The 23375-nt window shown below is 40.7% G+C and overlaps 1 protein-coding gene across 1 annotated transcript in view; it reads right to left on the bottom strand.

Annotated features, from left to right (window-relative positions):
• The window catches only part of LOC144769218 (uncharacterized), a 228048-nt gene that overhangs the window by 34392 nt on the left and 170281 nt on the right, over positions 1-23375 (bottom strand). Inside the window, exons 8-10 of the mRNA XM_078653258.1 lie at positions 15311-15334; positions 14401-14421; positions 690-707 (exon numbers count right to left, since the gene is read on the bottom strand). Of these exons, the coding sequence (XP_078509384.1) occupies positions 690-707; positions 14401-14421; positions 15311-15334 (63 nt within the window). The remainder of the gene's footprint in view (positions 1-689; positions 708-14400; positions 14422-15310; positions 15335-23375) is intronic.

The raw sequence follows: 23375 nt of genomic DNA, 5'->3' as shown, positions 1-23375 counted from the left end.
TGGTTAGAGTTAAAACTAAATGAAGAGTGGAATAAGGAGCATAGACAGAAAGGTCATTGGCTCCTGAAATTAGGCAGCAAAGGTCTGGGTGTGAGAGGATCAACAGAAAATGTAACCAGCAGTAAAAGGAGAAGGAGTGAGAGAACTCGAAAGAGAGACATAAGAAACACATGGACGACGGGCACTTTTGTATTTTTACAGATATGTAGTCAGCAACTGTGTTGCAATAAATAAATATATCAGCAGTGACCGTCTTTACGTAGGCTCTCGTTATGAATAGACTGTAATTATAGATAGACTGTCATTCCCATCTTGGCTAGAAAGGAAATGTCTGGCCAAATAGGGAATTACAATGTATGTGACAAAACCACAATTCCCATGTTGTTCACCTATATATTTCTCATCTGAAAACAGAGTGAAAATAGGTTTTAGGAATGAGGAAATAAAATGCTGTATTCAGAGTGGAAAGGCCAATTCTTGTGATTTTACAATTTGCCATTGAGGAAAACTCTGCAGATCTGGGAGCAGAAATTCTTAACTTGCAATCCAACCTTTTGTCATATTTAATATAACCTGTTACTTAAAGTGTTTGCCTAACGCACTCTATATAAAACATTAGATAGGAAAATGCAACTCTGACTGCAATAAGGGAACAGACTGTAAGCATAAGGGAAGTATAGCTTTCTTACCAGAAGTTTTTGTAGCGCCTAAATTGATTTAGAAGAGAAAAAGAGAATGTAGGTATTCAATTAGTCAGCATATTAACACAACCTCCATGGCAATGTTTACATAAAACAAACAATCGCCGTTGAATGAACAAAACGTTGATATTTTAAATGTTCCAACCCCCTCTGGTGAGGGCTTATTTCTGTTCTTAACTGAATTGTTACTTTATGGCACCTAATCAGCAAATGGTTCCCTTTTGTTGCTAGCACCTGAACACTTGTCATGCTGCCATTGTAGCATAAAAATCGTTTTTTTTTTTAATTTCGGGGTACTGGTTTACATATTTGCTTGATGGAACTTGTAGGGCCTCACAATCATTAGTGATTAATATCCCAGGAAACATGTAACACTTTCAGCCTGTCTTTGCTTTTTACCCGAAAGCAATTTCCATGCTGGTTGTTTTCAGATCATCAGTAAAAGGTTTTGATACTAATTTAAATTTTACATCACTTATCATCTCATTCTTTTTCATATCGGTCCTCATTCACTCTATCAGGGTCAATCTTCACTCTGATGACATGCAAACTGTTTGCCCTTAAAAGTCAGTTCCTTCTCTTCAAGCCTAAATAAACTATGGGGCATATTATCTAGATGTGCGTTATATAACGCACATTGCACATTTCCATATCGCCGGCTATCGCTCGATTTTTTTGCCATGTTAGCGCGTAATTATCAATGCGCAACACGTAGGCGAAATTAAATCCGGCGACAGTCGGCAATATGGACCATTAGCGCATGAAAACAAACATTGTGTAAGGACGAAGCGCAGACTGAAGTAGGAGGTCATAGGTTTATTTATGTAAAAGAGCCGTCCAACCTGAAGGGGAGAAGAGCAGCTCCAACTGCCGCACAGGGAAACAGGGAATCGAATGACAGAGCATAGGAACACTCAGATCATGAGGACACTAAGTGGAAGAGCCCACCTTAGTTATTAAATCTTCAATACGGGGAAGGGGAAAACCATCAACCCAGATGGCCTCATTGAGACTGCGCAAATCCACACACATCCTAAGATCACCAGATCTCTTCTTGGCCAAAACAATGGGAGAAAGCCATAGTGTGGATTCTACTTTCTCAATGATTCCTTGTTCACATAGTGACTTAAGATGTTTGGATAAATCATTTCTAATGCTAAGTGGGACATTTCTAAGTTTATGTTTGATCGGGGTAATGTTGTCTTTAACTTTAATGAAATGTTGAAAGTTGGTGATTTTGCCAAGACGATCTTCAAAAATTTTCTCATATTTACTTTCCCACCATTTGTCGTTTAAAATGTTGCACACAGGAACAGGAAGTGAAGGTTTAGAACAAGAAGGATTGTACCCTTCAATAAATACAGGATTGGGTAAACCAGGTTTAATGGTAATACCGAATTCAGCTTGATGTATGAGACCGAGGACGTTAATGCCTCGTTTAGCAACATAAACTTTTCCTTTAATATGTTTATTGAAAATTGATATTTCTGCCCAGAAGTATCCTAAAAGATTAATTCTGCTTCCTTCAAAAGCTACAGTAAGAATGTCAGGAGGAAGTAGACATTTGTCTTGCCAAAAATGAGAATATTTGTCATGAGAAACAATAGTAATGCGAGCTCCAGTGTCTACAAGTAATTGAATGTGATAATTATCAATGATAGTGTCAACTTCAGGATCTGGAACATGAAGTGTAAAGCTGGAGTCATCACTATTTTTTACTACAACAACATATTCTTGATTAGTTACATCACATTCAGGATATTCAGTGAAAAGTATTGGAGAATTTACATCGGAGGAAGAATCATTTTCATTTATAACACATCGCACATTGCCTCTTCTACCTCTCATGCAAACTTTTGAGAAATGACCATTTTTGCCACATTGACTGCATTGTTGATTAGCAGCAGGACAATTTTTGAAATTAGAAACATGGTAAGAAGAGCCACATCTGAAACAAAAAGTACTCTGACTAAATTGTCTATTAGGTATGAAAGGTCTTCTGGTACCCATTCTTCTAAAATAACCACGTGAGTCACGAGGAATGAAATTAGGTGTTTTGATGGGTGTAGACATTTTAGTAGAGACAGTACTTGAAATGGATGTATTAGAAAGGGAAACTTCTAATTGTTTAGAATCTTCTAAAGATGATTCTATACTTTTAGCTATGTCTATAGCTTTATCCAAAGATGGATCTTTGCAAGATAATAATTTTCCTTGAATTTGTTTGCAAGAGCAACGGGCAATGAGTTGATCCCTAATAAGTTGTGAGGTGAAATTATCAAACTCGCATTTGGAGACAAGAATTTTCAAAGCAGTTACAAAAGTGTCAATGCTTTCTTCAGGCTTTTGAACTCTAGTAAAAAATTTGTATCGATGTACTACCATGTTTTTGGTTTTGACAAAATATTTGTCTAATCTGGCTATGGCCGTTTCAAATTCATCTGGGGTTTCACCAGGGGGTGGGGTGTAAGGGGGTAAATGATCAAAAACATTTTGACCTTCTACGCCAAGGTGATAATACATGAGATTCTTTTTTCTTTATGCACGATATCTTAGGCCATCAATGGCACCTAAATAAGCCATGAAGGATCTCAACCAAAGTTTCCATTCGAGAGGAGGATCACCAGGAGTCTGGAGAAATGGAGCTGGAGCAGTAACACTTTGCATTGTGAAATTCTCTATTTTTGCTTATTAATAGAAGTGATTAAAATTGTTTTAACTTGTTGAGAAGCTGTGCGCATCAGCGTGAAGAAAAACTGTGCACACCAGTGTGAAGATGTTGCTCTAAAAGATGAACATTGTGTGCATACCAGTTACTTTATAAATTGAAGGTTGTGTAAATACGTAGTTGTTTTGATAATTGAATGTAAATTATTCGTTGTATGTGAAAGTTGTGTACATCAGCGTGATAAATTTCTTTTTAGTAGTAGCAGAAATTTGTATACATGTAGCTGTGTGCATCAGCGAAGATGTGGTATTCTTAATTGGCTGTGCACAGAATATGTAAAAAAAAATAGTGGCTTTTTGTAATGAAGAAGAGGAAGTCTTTGTGATGATAATAAAGATTGCAGCTGAGTTTTTTTTTTCTTTTTTTTTTTTGTGCGCCTTTGTGACGATAATGAAGATTGCAGCTGAGTCTTTTTGTGCTGAGGCTTTGTGACGTTTAGTATTCCAGGAACGTCATGTCGTGAAAGCGAGATGAGACGTAGCTGAATGGCAAGCGTGGGCGTCGTCGTCAATGGCAACCGGCGTTTGTAGCGTGATGACGCTGAGTCTATATCCGTTAGGACGTCATCATAACGAGTAGGTGGTTCGCAGAGAAGGGAACCGGCAAGATGGATGTGCGTAGTGCGGTAAAGTCAAAGTAGGTTCTAAACGAAGATCAGTTTGTTGTACAATTCAATAAAAGGAAATTGCTAACGCTGGTATGTGTAGTTGCTGAAATGACTGCGCGCGCTGAATTGGGTGATGCGCTGTTGAGTTGGGCTGAGACGGCTCTGGGTGAGTACGGCAGGTGTTATAAAGATTGAAAAAGGTACTCACGTACTCCTTGTAGAGAAGACGTTATCATCGGTTTGACAGCGCGGAGCGCTGATTGTTCTTGTTTTTGATTCTTACTGTATTTGACGGATGTTCGTCGTAGAATCAGATAAGCAGCTGACCATCCTCTGTCGCCATTGTAAGGACGAAGCGCAGACTGAAGTAGGAGGTCATAGGTTTATTTATGTAAAAGAGCCGTCCAACCTGAAGGGGAGAAGAGCAGCTCCAACTGCCGCACAGGGAAACAGGGAATCGAATGACAGAGCATAGGAACACTCAGATCATGAGGACACTACATATTACATCATAGAATTCTAGTGATAGAATCATAACAAATGGCAACTAGAACAGATCACCACACATTGTTTTCACGCGCTAATGTGTGCCTTGATAATATGGGGGGGTGAATTCAGCGTTATGATCCACACCCCCATGTTATCAATGCCTTAACACCTGGTCAGAGCAGGCGTTGGGAGACCTGCGATAAACGAGTTTATCGCAGGTCTTCTTCTCCCAACGCCTGCCTTGGTAATAGGGTGTTCCCACCTCCAACCACATTTTACATGTGGTTGGAGGTGGGAACGCCCACTTTGCATGTCATTAGCGATGTTTCTCGCTAACATGCAAAGTGGGCTTGAGGCAGGTGTTAGCATGCCCTTGTTAATAGGGCGCTGGAAGTATCGCCGCTTTCTCAGCACAATTCGACGAAAAGGCGGCGATACTTCAGCTTGCTAATATGCCCCTATGTGTTTTAAATGTCAAATTCGACCTATTTGGATATACAAAGGCGACTCCCTTCCCACTTCCCAAATCATAGCATGTTTGCAAATGCATGGCCAGAGGAGCAGGAGCCAACAGAGGGCAGCCAGGGCGTTGGACTCAGATGAAGATGACTGGCTTCAGGATAATGAAGGTTACTAATAAGCACTTGTAGCATAACCACCTTTACAGCTGTCTCATTACTGCCTTACACTGCGAAGAAGTCCTAAGTCCAAAGAGTCTCAGGTATGCATCTGACCCAGAAACGAAACAAGGCATCATGGTACATGCCAAAGCCACATTCACTAAACCAGAGAGGGAGAGTCATTCATATATCCACCAGCAGGGTTGGAGAAGGCCAAGGCTGAGTTCCCATCTAAACTAAGCAGCACAGTCTAATGTACCAGCAAGGCTGAGAATGATAGAAACCGTATCGTCATTAGGCAACCAATTGATCAAGTGCAAAATAATCGACTTATGATTGAAGTTAAGCTAATATCCCAAGAGTAAGCCATCAAGGAACGAACACCCTCTGTCTGAAAAATGCATCAACCAAAAATGACATGCAGCACCCATGAACTCAGGAACCAACCACATGCCCAACCATAGGAATCCCATGGGTTCCAGTGAGGAAAAGAGGATAGCAGAGAATCCAGACTCCTCCAACCCGGGCAATTGCAGAGGATCAAGAACCCTCAGCTGGAAAGGAACCAGAACTAATGATCCACAAAAGAAACCTCCAAAATGTTAAAATGTGTCCTCCATTTGAGTGCAACTCTAGGAAAATAGCTAAGATCCCAAGGGACTATCAGCCTGATTCATGAAACGAAAATCGCCTCGCAAAGGGCCAGATTCTGAGAATCTGGCCCTTTGCGAGCGCAATTATTGCATTTGGGATTCATCATCCCAAATGCAATAATCGCTATTACAGAATTCGCTATTGTGCGAGGAATTGCATTTAAGGAATCTCTATTAGAGATTCCTTAAATGCAATTCATCAACCAATTTTAAATAGCTTTTTCGCTATATTTGGCCGCTATTTACCACGAAGTCTGACTTCGTGGTAAATAGCGAAAAAATAGATTAAAGCACTTTAGTGCATTTTTTTCTTTTCAATGTTACACACACACATGTCCTTTGGACATGTGTGTGCGCAACTCCAATGTAGATTACATTTCAGGGGTGCTACAGGGTGTCCTTTGGACACCCCTGGCACCCTTGAAATCGCTATCTTATTTGCGATTAGCAAATTGCTATTCGAAATAAGGAATGTCTCCCCATTCATGAACGAATGGGGAGTTATTTCTTATTTGCGATTAGCAACTTGCTAATCGCAAATAAGGAATGTGTAGGAATCGCATTTCTTTATGCAATTCCTACATGAATCCCGTTTTGCAAGTCCTTAATAGCGATTCGTTATGAATCGCTATTAGGGGCTTGCAAAACGGGGGATTGATGAATCAGGCTGTATAACTCTCACTACTAGATAATGAAGATAGTACTGTAAACATCATCAACAACCACCCCCGAGCACAGTGGGCCATCCGGGCCTAGCTGGTCCAACTGCAGATGATGACTGCAGGCCAATATCTTCTTTAGCCTTTCCTCCCACCAACTACTGCCTGAAGCATCTCATGACACCCATCTATCTTGGATAAGGCCTTTCCTGATGCAGATCACTTGTTGATATAGGTTCATGGGTCACCATATATCCAGTGTGCCTCGCCTGCATGACCTCTATCATTCACGTAGCATTGTCTTTTACATTTAAAATATCATATGTGACACTGAAAATTCAAAACCATTTCAAATATTGTATGCTTCTGATGGTTTTCTCAGAACGATTTTGGATCATTGTTGCAAATCATTGTTTAAGCTAAAATTCAGGACTTTTGTTCACACTGTTGTTATATGCCAATTCATAGCCATAGCAGAACTTCATAATGAAACATTTTTCTCAGAAAGGTGAAACCCTGATACACAGCCTCTTTCTCCATCCATCACTGTGACCATATGAGGGGAATCTTGCCATCAATCAATTGTCTGCTATACTCCTTTCCTATGCCATAATGTGTCTCATTGTAACACCAGCGAACCATTTGCACAACGTTTGGCCACACAATTATGCTATAACAAACCCAGCTTCTATAACAATTAGACTTGTAAAAAAGAAGCTTAAAACCTAAGGACTCTTTGCACATTTAGAGACTTTAATTGACCACCAGAACTTCTGTCAGTATGTAAAAACTACTGGGCAGCTATTCTACACAACTGATATCTCTGTCTGAATAGATACACTCCAACATTCTTATCAAACTAAGTCAATATCATTAATCCCTCGTAGCAAGGAGCTTGCCTGTTCATCATGCTCAATACCATCAACTCTGCCCATTAACATCGACAACAGTTGCAAGATCATGACACAAGGCAAGTAATCGATCCTTCTAAAATGTGAGTACAATTTTCTCAATGCGTTTGAAAAAAATAGTTCCCATCTTAATGTACACTCTGCCACTACTTCAATCCCCTCATTTGTTAACCATTTCACCCCCACTACTGCCTTCCCAGCCACCACATCTTCCAACAGCTTACACCCTCCCCTCTCCGTTCCACTAACCCTTCTAAGACCAAGGGCCATGCCTAGCCTGCCATTCTGCCACGGGAGTGAAGGAAATTACTCGATCCGTATGGTGGAGAGGTCGCCCACATAATTTATAAATGACCGCCAAGCAGGCTATCATTCATAAAAGCAATGCCAGGAACTGCAGTTATGGTGGTTCATGCAATGCATATTACTCTGTGCTACAGGACTACAGCACCAAAAGTAATCCATAAAAAAAAATCCTGAAAGGTATCTTCTTTTCGAAAAGAAAAAATGTAGTGCTTTTATCACCATGGGAACCGTCTCCAAAGGCTGGGGAGCATAATAATAATGTTACTGTTCCTCATCATCAGGTTTTACCTGGTGGTAAGAAACAGTAAAGAAATGACTACATGTCCACCATCCAATTTGGGTGGTTGGACATGTAGACATTACTCTAAGGGCCCTCACTCCCCAGAGCCATTGGAGGATTCCAGGGTGCAGACAGAGTAGTCTTCTCCATGGTCATACTGAAGGTCTGCCTGCATTTAAATCAGGTGGATGGACCTTCATATTGGCAGTATGTATACTCCGTCGCTGTTGCGACAGAGAATACATACTGCCAAACCTGGGATTTGCTGAAAAAAATGCTTATAACATTAACGACATAATCTTTGACCTCTCTCCCATTTAACAGCCATCACAGAGACATGGTTCAGAGATGCCTCTATGTCTGACATAAATTACATCCTCTTTCCTAACTATAACATCCTAATGTAGGATGAAGAGTAGAAGGATTTGTGTGGCCCTAAATTCACCGTGATTTAATCTCTGTAAAGGAGATACCAATCCCTCATTTGAGTTTTCCTACTACCTGCTTTGTAGCTTTGTAGAGTGCTGACTAGTCCACCGTCAACCATTGCAGTGATGTACCATCCTGCTAAAGATTGCCTTGTGTCCTTTCCCTCTGATCTACTTCATCTTGCCTGACATATTCTGCCCTTATCTAACTGCACCAATATACTGAGAGACCTTTAAATCTGGTCTGATAATACATCAAATTCCGAAAGGAGATGGATATTTTGGGCTTCTCCCAAAGCTCGATGTCTAATAAACAACCTAGTAGAAAATGATTCAGTCCTACTTTTGTCCACCACCCCGAATGCTACTTTTTGAATGCCTATGAAGCTACCCTGGTCTGATTGTGATGTCATTAGCATCTGCATTGCTAACGAGTTTAGGTATAAACCCGGCACATGACTCCTCACATCCTGAACTCATGGAGGATTCTTAACAGCATACAACATGAGTATTTTTCCAATTACTGCTCAATATTCATGATCCCCATTTGGAATCCATGAATGGTCTCCATTGATCTAGGAAAATCACAATTGCCCTGGACATTGCAGTCCAGGACTCCACATTTAAAATGTCCTAATGAAATCCAAAAATTGGTTCACAGACAAAATCCTGCATCTGTAATGCAAATGTAGGGCTCTTAAAAGACAACGGAACAAAACAAAACTCCCTATAGAACAGATGGTCTGCAGAGTTCATTCAAGGGGAAAGAAGATAGCCTGTATTAGAACTAAAAGGCATAACCTCGATCTTGCATCAATGGCACTAATAATTCACTTAAATATTTATTTGTATATTCGAGGCGATGGTAACTCACTACGTTCTGTTAAAACTCGAGGTGTCTTCCTTTGAAACTTGTGAAAACGTATTTTCCTATTCCACTAATAATATCTCAGCTCTAAGAGAGAGATCTCCACCTCAGCTCATTGTCCCAATGACCTCTAATACCCATTGCTCCCACTCTCTCAGACTTTACTCCAGCCTCAAAGACGTAAGTGAGAAATAAACCTAAAACCTTTAAGAAAACCTCCAACCACTACGACAATTTGTCACTGGGCAAATAATTAACTTTTCCTTCCCCAGTGAATCCTTTCCTAAACCCCCCAAACATGATATCATCATTCTCATCTTTAAAAAAGATTTGCAAATCAAGTGAATTTTACAAACTATAGACTATTTCTGCACCCCCCTTTGATGTCAATGCATTGAAAACTATGGTCTGCCACTCACCCTAATCCCACCCTGAGAAAGAATACATGTTCATTACTTTCCAGTTAGATTTTCAAATCCCAAAAGGATACCATAACTATGTTAAAAATATTAGGGAAAAGCTACTGGCTCCTGTATATGTTGGAAACATTAAACACCATTGATCAACATATCCTTCCCAAACAGCTCTCAACTTTTGCGGCATTACTGGAGCTCCATTTACCAGGTTTACTTCACTCCTCTACCATTACTACCACAAACTCAAGACAAATTAAGCCATAGACAGAGCACAGTATATACAAGTAAACAGCTGAGTATCCGGTCCAGGGAAGACATGGCTTGGCAGTTCGGGCTGGACTGTTCCCATAAGGCACAGGGTCAGACTGATTTGCATATAGCCATGTCTGAACTGGGGTGGCTGAGTGAACTAAAGAATGGTGATGGATTAAACCCAGATCAGTTGACTGGGGGTGAGTGATTGATTTGTTCAAACGCTCCGTCCATCATCCCCTTTTGTATCGCTTTGTTCGCCCTAAGTGTGGCAGGGTATACTCAGACGTGAGTCCCTTGTTCACTTGGCCACTGGATTCAAGATAGCCTGGCTGATGAGGATTATGAATCCGAAACCGGTCCCAGGATGCTTGTTTCCGGTCCAGGGAAGACATGGCTTGGCAGTTCGGGCTGGACTGTTCCCATAAGGCACAGGGTCAGACTGATTTGCATATAGCCATGTCTGAACTGGGGTGGCTGAGTGAACTAAAGAATGGTGATGGATTAAACCCAGATCAGTTGACTGGGGGTGAGTGATTGATTTGTTCAAACGCTCCGTCCATCATCCCCTTTTGTATCGTGTTGTTACGGCACAACACGTCAGGAGATGGAGGCTTCAAAACATTCACGGTTAATGCAGCGCGAGAAATACCTTCCTTACTTAGAGTGAAAATGTGGACCGGATACTAACAACTTTTCATGGTAAGATGTCGTGCTACAATTGAACACGCTCGCGAGAGGTGAGCTGCTAACGCTACATAATACGGAAATTCTTGGAGGAATAGGGTGTGTTGCTTGTGTAGTCATCCCGATCCGTCGAGGGTAGGGATGTTTGCTTTGTACAAACTCGGGCCTTTTTTCCTAACGGGACAATTTCTCTCAACAGCAATCAGTTATACTACATTAATACGAAGTACTGAGTAAGTGCAAATATTTGAGTCAATAATAACACTTTAATTATGTACCACGCTCAAGTTTGTTTTTCACACTTGTGATTCTATTCAAACAAGTGAGTGACTGGGTTTTTTAGAACTCGTTCGAGAGAATATACAGAGCATTAGTACACACAAAGGAAATGATGCTCGTTGTTATTAGGGCTACTGCAAATGATGTGGAAACAGTGAAGATACTGTACCTAATAAGTATCACGCTAGGACAGAGAAATCTGGGTTTATTAATTTGACTCTCTGGCCAACATCGAATTTTTAAACAACTTAGTGATTATCAGTCAAAAAGTCTTTATTTCGAATTTTCATCATGAAATACATACTATAAAATACAAGAGTCTATACAAATCATCCTTATTATACACAATTAAGTTGATAGTTCAGAGTATGTTAATACATAAAATATAAATAGATATAAAATAGTTAAAAAGTTGTTAAAAACAATTTAAATATACAAGTAGCAAAAGACTTTGACAGCAAAATGGATAACAATAAAATCCCAATCAGTCAAAAATCCCTAACCCCTGTGGGATGCCTACTTCCGCTGGGTTGACCGATGATGTCATGTGCACCACAAATTAAGGACTGATTTTACGATCCGGAGTACCCAGGCCCAACTTTCAAATTTCGCTACACCTATAACCACTGGAGTAGAGGTGTCAGATTTCAAGATTCTACTTGCAACCTGCGCCGATCTGGTTCCTAGTAACCGACAGACAGGTGTTAACCACAAGCGTCTTGGTTGTTGATACTCCGGGCAGACAACAAGGAAGTGATCAACCGTTTCAACCTGATCCAAACAAAATGGATATTTATCACTTCCTGTGTTCATCCATCTGCTCATTAGCCAGCGTAGTGGTAGAGTACCTACTCTAAGCTGATGGTACAATTTACGGTCTTGCTGCTTCGTTATAATGTCCCAGTATTCTTCCAAGCATGGGTCGTCCTTGGTTATCATCTCTTACATCTTTAAGGGTATATGACGCACATATTTGTTTTTTCACTAATACTAGTACTTATTTTGACGGATCTTCTTTAGTGATCTGGAGAGCAGGATTCCGGATGAATTTACAAACTTATCCTCCTATGATAAATGAGATTTTCTACTTCTAGATTACATCTACTTGTGGAGGTATTCTTAAACATTCTTTTTACTGGTTTTAGCATGATTGGGGCTTAAGGCTTCTCTCTAGAACCTTTTCTATTCATTCCACTTCTAACTACTCGGTGTTTTTAATAGTGTCGTAACAGCCTGTTAGCTGCTATGACATTTTTTTTGATTCACGCACATGGGTGATGTTCTCTAATATACACAATTTTGTTACTACTTGCATAATTTCACTTGGTATGAGCAGATGGACTTCTAAACTAGCATAATAGAGATAGTACCAAGAAAAGGAAAATATTTGTATTTGTCATATCTCTCCTTTTGAATACAAGTAATATAAAATATTGTGTATGATCTTGTTCAACAGCCTTGAAAAACTCGAAAGTGGGTGACGAAACACGTGTTGGCTGTAGCTGTAACATTGTTAGAACAACTGAACAATTGTGATGAAGATTGCTTGCTGAATTAAACACACATTGAATCTTTTTATAATAAACAATTTTGTTGATCGTGGATACTCAGCTGTTTACTTGTATATGCTGTGCTCTGTCTATGGCTTAATTGGTCTTTTATATATACGGAATATTTCTACATATATTGTGTGATACGGTGGGTGGCACGGTATTGAGACATTGAGCACGCTTTGAATGTAGTGAGACAATATCTGCTTTATATGCAAACATAACAGAGGTGCTGGCTATCTAAGTTACCCACTTGCACCATCTTTTTTCTGTACTACCACAAACTCACACTGGATACTTTAATGTCCAGAGGAATCAGCATTACAAGTGGTGGCACTCAAGGCTCAGGCTTCTTTCCAACGTTTTTAATATCTACATGTACCATCTGAAGAAGATTCTCACCCCCATGATATTGGCTACCATATGTATGTGGATGACACACAACTTCTTCACAAGCGGGATGGCAACTTTAGTAGCCAATCCACAACATTATATTGCCCCTCCCATGTTCATCACTGACGATGGAAACTTTTTTTAAATGGGGTAAAAACTGAGATTCTTCTCTTGCAGATGACTAGCCCTCAACAGTTGCTCTTCACTTGATCTGATTCTCCCCTTCTCAAGCTGTGTCAAAAACACCTATCTATGGAGTCTTGTTTAACAGTTAGCTCTATATTATACAACAGAAAAACACTGTCTCTAAATATTCCATATATTATTTATGTTTGCTGCTTGGTGCCCTTCCTGCCCTCTTCATCCTCTGAACGTTGCTATTAAGCTTGCTGTTGTGATGTCCCACCTTGACAATCACAATAGATTGTGTATTGGTCTGCTGAAAAAATCAGTCATCAAACTCCAAATGCTCAAAACAAAGCTGTCCAACTACTGTTTGTCCTAAATTGCCGTGACCATATTAGGACCATTCTCGAAGCCCTCCACTAGCTCCCTGTAAAGGCCAGAACAAATTTCAAAGCACAATGCCTTTTCACAAAGCTATACACAGCAGGTCCTCTGACTACTTGTCCAAGCTATTCTTCTGCATAATTCGACTGCAAGTCTACAATCTACGAACCAGAAATTAGTGTTAACCCACTAATTTTGCCATCAAACATTTTGCAGATGAGCATCTCATTGGAACTCACTCCCATTATATAGAAGACTGAGCAAATGACTCTCTGAAATTCAGGGTGCTCTGAACACCACTTTTATAACTCACTTCCACACAGATGCCTCCAGACAAACAAAGACTTGGATTTGTTATTGAGATGCCTAAAACCAGCCCCTCCATCATGCCTTACCCCCTACAGAACCTTAAACGTAAAGAAACCTTACAGCAAATGTGTGCTTAACATATTTATTTAAAACTGAATAAGATAGTCATGTACAACACAACAAACTTTGCACCACAGGAATGACCAATGTATGCACAATTGCTGTCCCTCCACTAGACTTTGATCTGTTGGCGGCAGTCAACAGCTGTTGCTTGTCCCATATCTACCAATTTGCCAGTGTCCAAGGACCAGCACTGGAAGATGGTCTTCCTGACAGGGGCCTCTTACATTCTGCTCAAAGTATCACACAGTATAGAATCAATTATTGATCCAGGGCAGTGAGAGTCAAACGTTAATATATCAACAGAAAGAAAAAGACAAATCCCCCACATCTCAATGGTTTGTTCAAATCAAGTTATTTACCAGGCCTTAAAGAAGAAGTCATGTTTCAATTCACCGTGATCATTTTGTTTGACTAATTTCCATTACAAACTAAGAATGTTCATATCGAAATAATTCAGCTCATTGTAGTTTCATACTCTTCTCCAACAGGTTTAAAAGTAAAATCATTGATATTTTGTTGCAGGCTTATTGCAATCTGAACACACATCACACTCAAAGATTTTACTTAGGAAATGTCTGATAGCACAATAAAGGTATAGAAATTCTTTATGGAGACAGTACAGCTCCCTTACCGGATCAGCCAGAATTTTATCCTATTGAAATTTAGGAGACAAAAGAAAATATCCATTTGTCATTAGTCAGTGTTCTGATGCACACTCCATGTGAAACTATGAATAAAATAGCAACAAACACTCGTCTAGAGATGGACCTAAAACGCAACTCCCTATGGTCTGACTAGCACACCACTGTTTCGTAAGATTTGAAAAAAATAATCTATGTGATGTACACCATCAAAATACATCCACCATAATGTAACATATTTATAACATCTGATGAATAGACACAGGAGCCACCAAAAGTGGCATTAGTCACTGACTCTTCTAAGATTGTTACTGGGAGTTCACTGCTGTGTGGAGGGTGGAGGTGCTGCATCATGGCAGCCACTACCAATTACAAAAAGCTCAGTAAAGGTGGCCAGGGTTATCTAAAAATGTATTCCAGCTACCCTGAATTTCTTTACTCAGTCCACCTTGACTGATGGTGGGGTTTGCATGGAGGCATACCATATGCACATCCGGCCCTGCCCACTTCCACCTTCAGATAATTTTATTAATGGTGTTGTTGTGAAAACTAACCTCACACAGCTCCCTGCTGACTGTGGATGGTGGATGACTGCTGGAGGTATTGTTTCACCAGAGACAAATGATATCAACATGTGAATAGGGTTTGCATGCTGAAATGATTTTTATTGACTTTGAACTGTGAACAATGTTAAACATTTGTGTAATAATACTATTTGCTAATGCACATTACTCAAAATGTCCTGTCCCTTCCAAACCATTCTGTTTATGACTGGAGTCTCTATCAGTCATGATTTTGAAATTCCTAACACACTTGACACACAGGCCGTTCCGGGGTGAAAAGGTTCAAACTCCAAGAGAATATGACAGGAACTACATGTACGAAATATATTTTTCTTACCAACAACAGTTCATCTAGGAGGTTCTGAGAAAAGATTCAGAAGAACAGAAGAGAATGCATTAATTGGACAAAGCATTTATAAAACAAAATCATCATTAACACATAAATACATTAATAACCATATTGCAAGATGTTTAAAGCTGCTACTGCCCCGTAAGCAAACTGTTCACTATTCAGTGACCTAGGATCTGCTCTTAGCCATCTACAAACCTTGGAATTTCATTTTTGAAAGCTTCAGCATGCAGGGACCTCTCAAAGTCAGCCGAAATGTTGTCATCATTGGCTAATTTCTTATTTGTATGGATCAACTGAGTATTTCAATGGTTCATTCTCAGAGATCCCTACACACCTTTTAACCGGAGTTGTCTGTGGTGGTAGGGAATATCATCCTCAGCTGAGTAGGTATAACCTATGTATTGACTGTAGGTTGTTCAAGCTTGAAAGGATCTGATGCCCACTGTGTTAGCCTACTCTATAATTTCTTACAGAACATGGCACAAAACATCTCTGAAAACTGTAGACATACTGTCACTCAGAAACTACTTCAAAATGGTCTCACACTAGATGGTGGGGACGATACCTTTGCGGTAGAGGCACACAAAGCATATAGAACTGAGGTATTTTACTCCTGAGTTAAATTACCAGCCTCAGATAATGCAAAGTGGTTATTTCACAAATATGAAGTAGGTGAAACACCAGAAATTTACACTCCATATGAGGCCACGGAACTCCCTCTCGCTTACCAAGAACATGCTAATTGGTTTAAAGGTGCCCTCCCCACACTAAGGAAAACATGAGAGCAGGCCCACTCCGCAATGAGGGGGAGACATGGCCAGTCTTGGCTGGATACACACCACATTCCGGTATCAATAAATTGACCGCAGCCCAGCTGCAGGGATTATACAATAATTTAGTATTAATATGCAGATGCCTTACACATTGCGTAATGCAAACATTAACGGTTACCCCTCTGCTGGCAGTTCAAGCTGCACTACCACAATTGGTTACACTAGCCATTAGCCCACAAACATTGAATGCAGGTATGGGAAAAGTTCCCACCAAGAGGAAAGAAATTCTGTTTTGTATTGCACAAAAATCAAATCAGCTTGAAGCAGTATTTCCCCATGTGGGCCTGCAGGAAAAACACAGAATACTAACCATTTGTTTGCCAATGGGGATGAATCCCCCAGTAGAGGAACGTGCTACTTGGGGTATGGTCTTTGTTGCAGTATATACCAGAATACATAGTACCACTTCACTGGCAGTTCCACTTGACATATTGAAACAGGTCCAGAATGAGCATGGGACAGCACCTGCCCTAGACTTATGAATTAAACTCACGGGTGATTTTGCTGCAATGTGTGCCATAATGTTGACTAACATTAAAGGGGAAGCAGCAGCATTAGCTATACACCAACCTTTAAGGGATTTGCCTCCTGCAGAGCAGGAGTGCAAATTACCTAAAACTTTTTAAGAAACCTATGCTACGCTGGCTAGGGATAATCTGGGAACCAGAGCTGGGAAACCACGACTGAAGAGTAATGCTGAAAAGGATAACTCTAAGCAAGCACCCAACTCTCCAACGGAGAGGAAGTCGGCCAATAAAATAAAAAATAATGATAAAACAATATCACAGAGTGGGTCTCCTACACAGGAATCTACAGAGAAATGTTACAACTCGCAGAACCGTGATAATGTAAACCACTTGACAGGTATCAGCATACTGATACATGTCCCTCTCGTTCCTTCTAGTATGCATCTGATAAATGTTCCAAGAGAGGAAAACGGACAGAGCACAGATCAGAAAAGCAAGTGAAACAAAAGAAGGACTTACAACGCTCCTGTGACTACATAATTAAGGAAGAATAAAAGCCTAAAACATCTAAACCTCAATTTAAAAAGAGGAAGGTAGCCAGACTTAAGATCAGGCATGCCCTGGATTTTAAAGACTTTGCTTCTGAATGGGGAATATCCATTGACAATGCTGTACAGCGCAGCAGAAGTCACAATAGTTCACCAGAACCTGATGGATTGTCTGGTGGAAGTAGAACTGAGTAAGTGTATCACAGTGGAAACACAAGATGCTAGGTTAAGCATTCCACATTGTTAATATGAAATCCAACTACGGTTGGAGAGGGACATACCCAGGTTCAGTAATGTCCTCTTCTGGGAGGAGCTCACTCAAGGATGCAATATTCTTTTGCCGAAAAAGATTGGCCAACTGATTTCGTAATCAATTGCCCAAAGGGGAAAACAGTGATTTTACTAGCCTTTTCCAACCTCGATCCAGAATCGATTTAACACTCGTATGCCAAGGAGGGGGCTTTAGTGCTAGCTTCTCCGTTATGCCCACAACCATATGGGGTGGGATGATGGTTCACCTTATCATGACATACCATTGAGGACAACCTCATAAACTCAAAGACAATATCTATTAAAACAGCTAAACAACACGTTAGGGAATTCCTAGAACAACTAGAATACCAAGGTATAATAGAAGGTTGCACCTCATCAATGAATAATACTCTGTTTCCAGTAATGAAACAAAATCAATCATATCATATTATGTTTGATTACAGACACTTAAACTCAGCTACTTGCATATTTGTAGTACAATACAAACACAGTGCAGCACTAGTGAATAACATTGTGTAGAATAAATACAAAACAAAACTAGATATCTCAAATGTTTTTTTCTGCCAAAAATATAGCACTTGGTAGAACGTATTTGACAGCCTTCATTGCATTTGGTTCTCAGAAACAAAACTAACATATAGCTCAGGAGTCTAAGAGTAGCCCTGGGCTGTTTTCAGCCAGAGTCACAGAATTACTTGAAAATGTTGATGACCAGTCATTGTGATATGTTGATGGTATATATTCAACAGACAATGACCTTATAGAACACTTGACCACAGCAAACCACAAAATCTTGGGGTTTCCTCACGTGGGCTACAGATTCAATAAAAAAAAATTGAGAATTGCCCACCTCAGGGTCCTATTTTTAGGATGCAAGTTGCCAAGTAAGGGCAAAAGCCTAGTTACCCATGTTTTTGTAAAATATGCATTTCTTCAACCTCCAATGACTCTAAAAAGATTACAATCAATATTGGGATTCTTAAATTTTGGCAGAACATACATTCCAATTTACACAGAATGAGTAAAAAAATTTGACAACTTATGCTCAGAATTTTCAAGCAGACATTGGACACAAGAACACATGGAAACTTTACGTTTCGTTCAAGCTGATATGATAGCTTTCAGAACACCTGCACACATGTGTAAACACAACAAATCTATTTATCCGGGTAATCACGGGTACATTAGGGTACATATATGTTGCATTCAAATAAGGTGACACAGTAATGATAGCGCATAATTCAGATTTACATACAAATGCTGAAATGTGTTTTGTATTTACTGAAAAAATAATGACAACAGTACAGACTGCTGTAGTGAGAGAGTGTGCCCTGTCTCAAGGGAAACAAATTATTGTCATGAGCCCGGTACCGACCTTAGAGGTAGTTAGCAGAGCCAGCATTCCCAACTCTTATAGTGTGTGATTTGTATTAATGTGTGCAGTCATGAGTACCTTCATCATTGGAGCCAGAATGGATTCAGAGATTCAAAAGGTTGCTAAGGGAAGCACAAGGTGCTTTTGGAATAGGTGGCAAAGCTGAAAGAATGCTAGCCATGGGCTCAAGTCATTCATACATTGAGTTGTTTTACAGGATTTAAAAGACTTCCAGGATGAACAAAACAACGTCCAAGTAAAACGCACCACCACCAGAGAGCAAAGGAAGCTCTGGCAAGATCCGGCTGGACCTCAAAAGTCAGGGATATGGTCCGAGAAAAGATTGTGAACAAGAAAAAATGTAGGCCATCTTACAGAGTGCCTGTCCTGGCTGTTGAAGGATCACAAACAGTACTTCTACCACCACTGGCCGGATGTCGAGACAAATGGTTTGTCTCGATTGATCTGATCCAATCACACTATGTGCCCAGTTCTCAACAGTAAGCTGTGTGGACTCATGGGTAGCTGCCATTCTCCTCTCGCTGCCATACAGGAGGTTCAGGTCAGAGCCTTAATTATAAATGAAGCATGCTCTCTTGAACAAGAGACAACAGTAAACAAGAATGAAGTATGTCTTCTACCTGTTTAAAAAAAAACAACTGTGCAGTCAATGAGTACAGAAGTACAGATTTCAATACGGAGTCCTAGAAAATAACAAGGTTTATGTGTATGTACCACAGATTGAGTCTTTATCAAGTTTGACTAAACCTGCTGAGCTGCCAAAGACAGACCGGATGGACTCTAGATATTTCATCAACTTTGATGACTTCTGATGCGTGGGAACTGCCTCGGCCCCCTCCACCCCAGCTTTTTTAGGTCTCGCCTAGCCAATGCGCTTGCGCATTGCTGGCGAGATTATAGAAAGGGCAAAAGAACATTCTACCAAAACGGCGGATTAGATGCAGTTCATGTGAAACAGGCGCATGCACGAGGCCAGCCACGTCAAACCACCATTTGTCTGTGCCTCGCATCAGACTTCAAAGGCTGCCGCTCCCCCAATCACACTTCAAAGGCTGCTGCTTCCCGCCCCCACGTGCACATCACACACCACCACTCTCCTACTTCCCCTCCCACCTCCCACAGCGCTCTTCCCATTCACGCGCTCTGCAGGTCACCATTTGCCAGCATGCGGCCGCTAGTCCTTTCATCCCTATCACTCCCCCCTCTCCTACTTCCCCTCCCACCTCCCAAACAGCATCGAGCCGCGAAGACTTGTTTATTTAATGTTTATTTGTATCTTCTTACCCTCGCCGCCCTCACACTGTTTGTTCACTTCTGCCTCTCTCCCGACCTTTAGTCTACCAACCTAGACTCTCATACATAATCTTTGCCTCTCTTCTCATTCTTTTAACTTTTTGAGTTGGGAGTCATCTAGCAGTGCTTTGCGGCCTACAAATGATGCACTTACACAATAAACATAAACTGACTCCATTTCCATACTTAGTGTCCATCCTGCACCTTTGACTGTGCTGTGCTCACGTTGGACATCCCTGACTTGGCATGTAAGCCTGCTCTGAAGGTGTTGAGTATTGCTTCATCCAGTGTTTCACCAATGTCTTTTCAATAAATCTACAGCTCAGCAGTTGTGTAATTTCTTTTCTCTTCACCTTAAGTCTGGATCCGCACAGGATGCATTCAATAGTATCTGGGTTCACTGAGAAGTTTGCCAAGGTTCTCTCTCTTGCAGACTAGCGAGGGAGTAAAGTCGAGGACACTTTGTGAATGCACCACGAAAATGGAAAATGCTAATTACATTTATTATTATTATTATTATTATTATTATTATTATTATTATTATTATTATTATTATTTTTATTTTATTTTTAAAGTCAAGGACACTTCGTTGGCAACACCACAAATTCCGGGCCATTACTTGTTTTCTAGTGTGAACTCTGGCCTGTATTTCTAGGTGTAAGAATCTGACTCCAGTCATCCTGTGGTGAGATGGGCCTCTCTTAGATACAGACTGCACATGCAAGGTTTCGCTGCCTGTGTAGATAGCATATAGTTCATTAGTGGAGTGTGATTGTTATTGAACCTTCTAAGACAGGATGTTCAACCTTCTGACTGGTGTGTAGGGGGTTACATCAGACTGTACCCTGATGTCACAGGAGCATAGAGGTTAGGTGGGCTGCAGGGGAAGTGATGGGCTCTGCAACCAGGCAACCTTCGTTTATCTCTCAGCTGACCCTATTCATGTCCCTACATGGGCCTGGAAAAGGAATATTTTAACATGGCTTCTCATATCTGACCGTATTGGGCCCAGAGGTTAAAGTCCAGCACATAATGTCACAATTAATTAATTAAATAAATTAATTGTGGGTTTTTAACGTGCTAGAATCGACTCCCGAAGGAGTATCTCTGCGCTATAGACCGCTGGGGAACCCGTCCTGGCTTTCCCTGTGAGATGGTCCCTACTGGGTATCTCCAAGGTGAAACTAGGCATCCCCGGCGTATGTGGGGGGCCGTTGTGGAGATGAGGCATGCTAATGCCCAAAGTTGCCGAGTGTGATCCCTGGTTAGAGTAGGCACAGAGGTGAGAATTATCGAGTCCACTGACCCTGGTCCACGACCCTGCCGCGTGGGGAATTGAACCCTGGTCCCGGGCCGTCTTCTGCTTCTGGGTCTGCCGCCTCTAATTAGTGAGCCACACCACTCCACGATAAACGATCAAAGTGGTTTGTAATTGGCACACATCACTAAGGTGGCTTTAATGGATTAAATTGCTCTCTGTGTAGATTCACCATGTCAGTGGCAAGGCCTGTTCATATGCAGTCCAGAGCTGTTTTATTTATTTGAGAGTTTTATATAGCGCTAGCTAGACCCAAAGGTATTGGAGCGCTTTGCAACAGCAAAAGTTCACATCAAAGATAACGAGTCAACATAGAGCATTTGAGTCAGAGCGTTACACAACACCACATTTTCACAACATAGACAAGTATAGTTGACAACTGCCCCCAGCAGCATAGGTATACACTTTCTAGCACCTAGATGCTGAAACGTGGGAGGAACCGAAAGGAGTCGTCATAGCTGAAGTTATTCCTCTTGAAAGGTTTTCCGAGTTTTTTTTTAAAAATCATCGATGGGCCTACACACAACACATTTTATACTTTTAAAGATGTGAAAGAAAAGCAATGACTGAAACTTGGCAACACTCTTTTCAACACGTGCACCGAAGTTCTGCTGATTAATGCCAACTGAGAAATGACCTTAGAGCCGAAAGTGCACTGAGAATGGGAAACAATCGAAATTAAACTATTCAATTGAGAAGACACTGTAACCTATTAAAATTCTAGTATGCACAAGTATAAAGTGCATTTTTGATTGACACGTGACATGGATAAACATTTTTTTGAAACTTGTCACTGAAAATTAACGAGCACTTTTCTTGAAATCACCCTTGAACGTGACATATGTAAAGCAAAACAAAGTTTTATAGCTGTACAAGCCTGTTGCTAGATGTTCGTGTACTTGAAGACACTCATTGCGGTTCAGGGTTTGGGGTGTGGTGTGCTTCTGGACCAATGAACCCCACCCAGAAGTCCCACTCCTGGCCCAGCTCATGTCAGACAGTGTAAAAATACTTACAGCCGTACAGGTCCGCCTGAAAATTCTTTTACACTTTTTTGCCATTCACAAAATCGGTCGAACAGAAGCCTGGACTTAGCATACAATTCGACACTTGGGGCAGGCAGCCGAATGTGCTAAACAAATATATTTATATTTATTTTCTCCTCAGGTAAAAACATTTTCTCTGTCAAAACGTGTACCTTTTAACATTCATTCTCCTTCCTAGTATCACAAAAAGTGTAATTATGTGTTGTCATTTACCATAAAAACATATACAGTTTCACTTGTAAAAATTCCCTTTTTAGGGTTTCTTCCATGGAATGCAAAGTTTATGTTTCTGGCACATAGTTTATATCTTAGGGCTCTCAGTAGGCATGCTATAACCTCCCTTGGGGGTCAAGGTAATTCAGTGTAACTAGAAGCCCCTGGAATTAAGCAATTCTGCAACTTTTTCTGCGTAACTATGGATTTGCCACACTTGCCGTCATCTGCATAGTTTGTAGATTTTAATAAAAAATAGTTTGTAGCTCGGTCAGTTTAAAAGTGACTAAAAACGCTACCACTCGTGTTGCCGAGCCGTGATAGACCATTAATCACGCGAGGGAAGGTTACCTTTCAGTTGCTGATTACTGTATTAAGGTGTTAAACTGATATTAAGGGATAATGCTTTCAATATTTTTTCTTCTCAATGGATGTCCCAGTTCGAGATCAAATGGAGCTGGCACTGCCTCATTGTGCATTGTGTATAACATTGGTGCACCGTTGTTTCAAGGACATGATATGCATTGGTTCCGGCCATTTCGGTCTGTTTGGCTTCATTGCATACAGTCTGTGTTCCGCTACCTCCGGTGCACTTCCAAGGGTGCCCTGGACTTGTGCTTGTGGTTGCAATTGGTTGAACCTTCGTACATATCTGTACTAGTG

Source organism: Lissotriton helveticus, chromosome 7, assembly GCF_964261635.1.
Source record: "Lissotriton helveticus chromosome 7, aLisHel1.1, whole genome shotgun sequence".
NCBI lineage: Eukaryota > Metazoa > Chordata > Amphibia > Caudata > Salamandridae > Lissotriton > Lissotriton helveticus.
The sequence above is the reverse complement of the archived record's forward strand: the minus strand, read 5'-3'. Positions and strand labels throughout refer to the sequence as shown.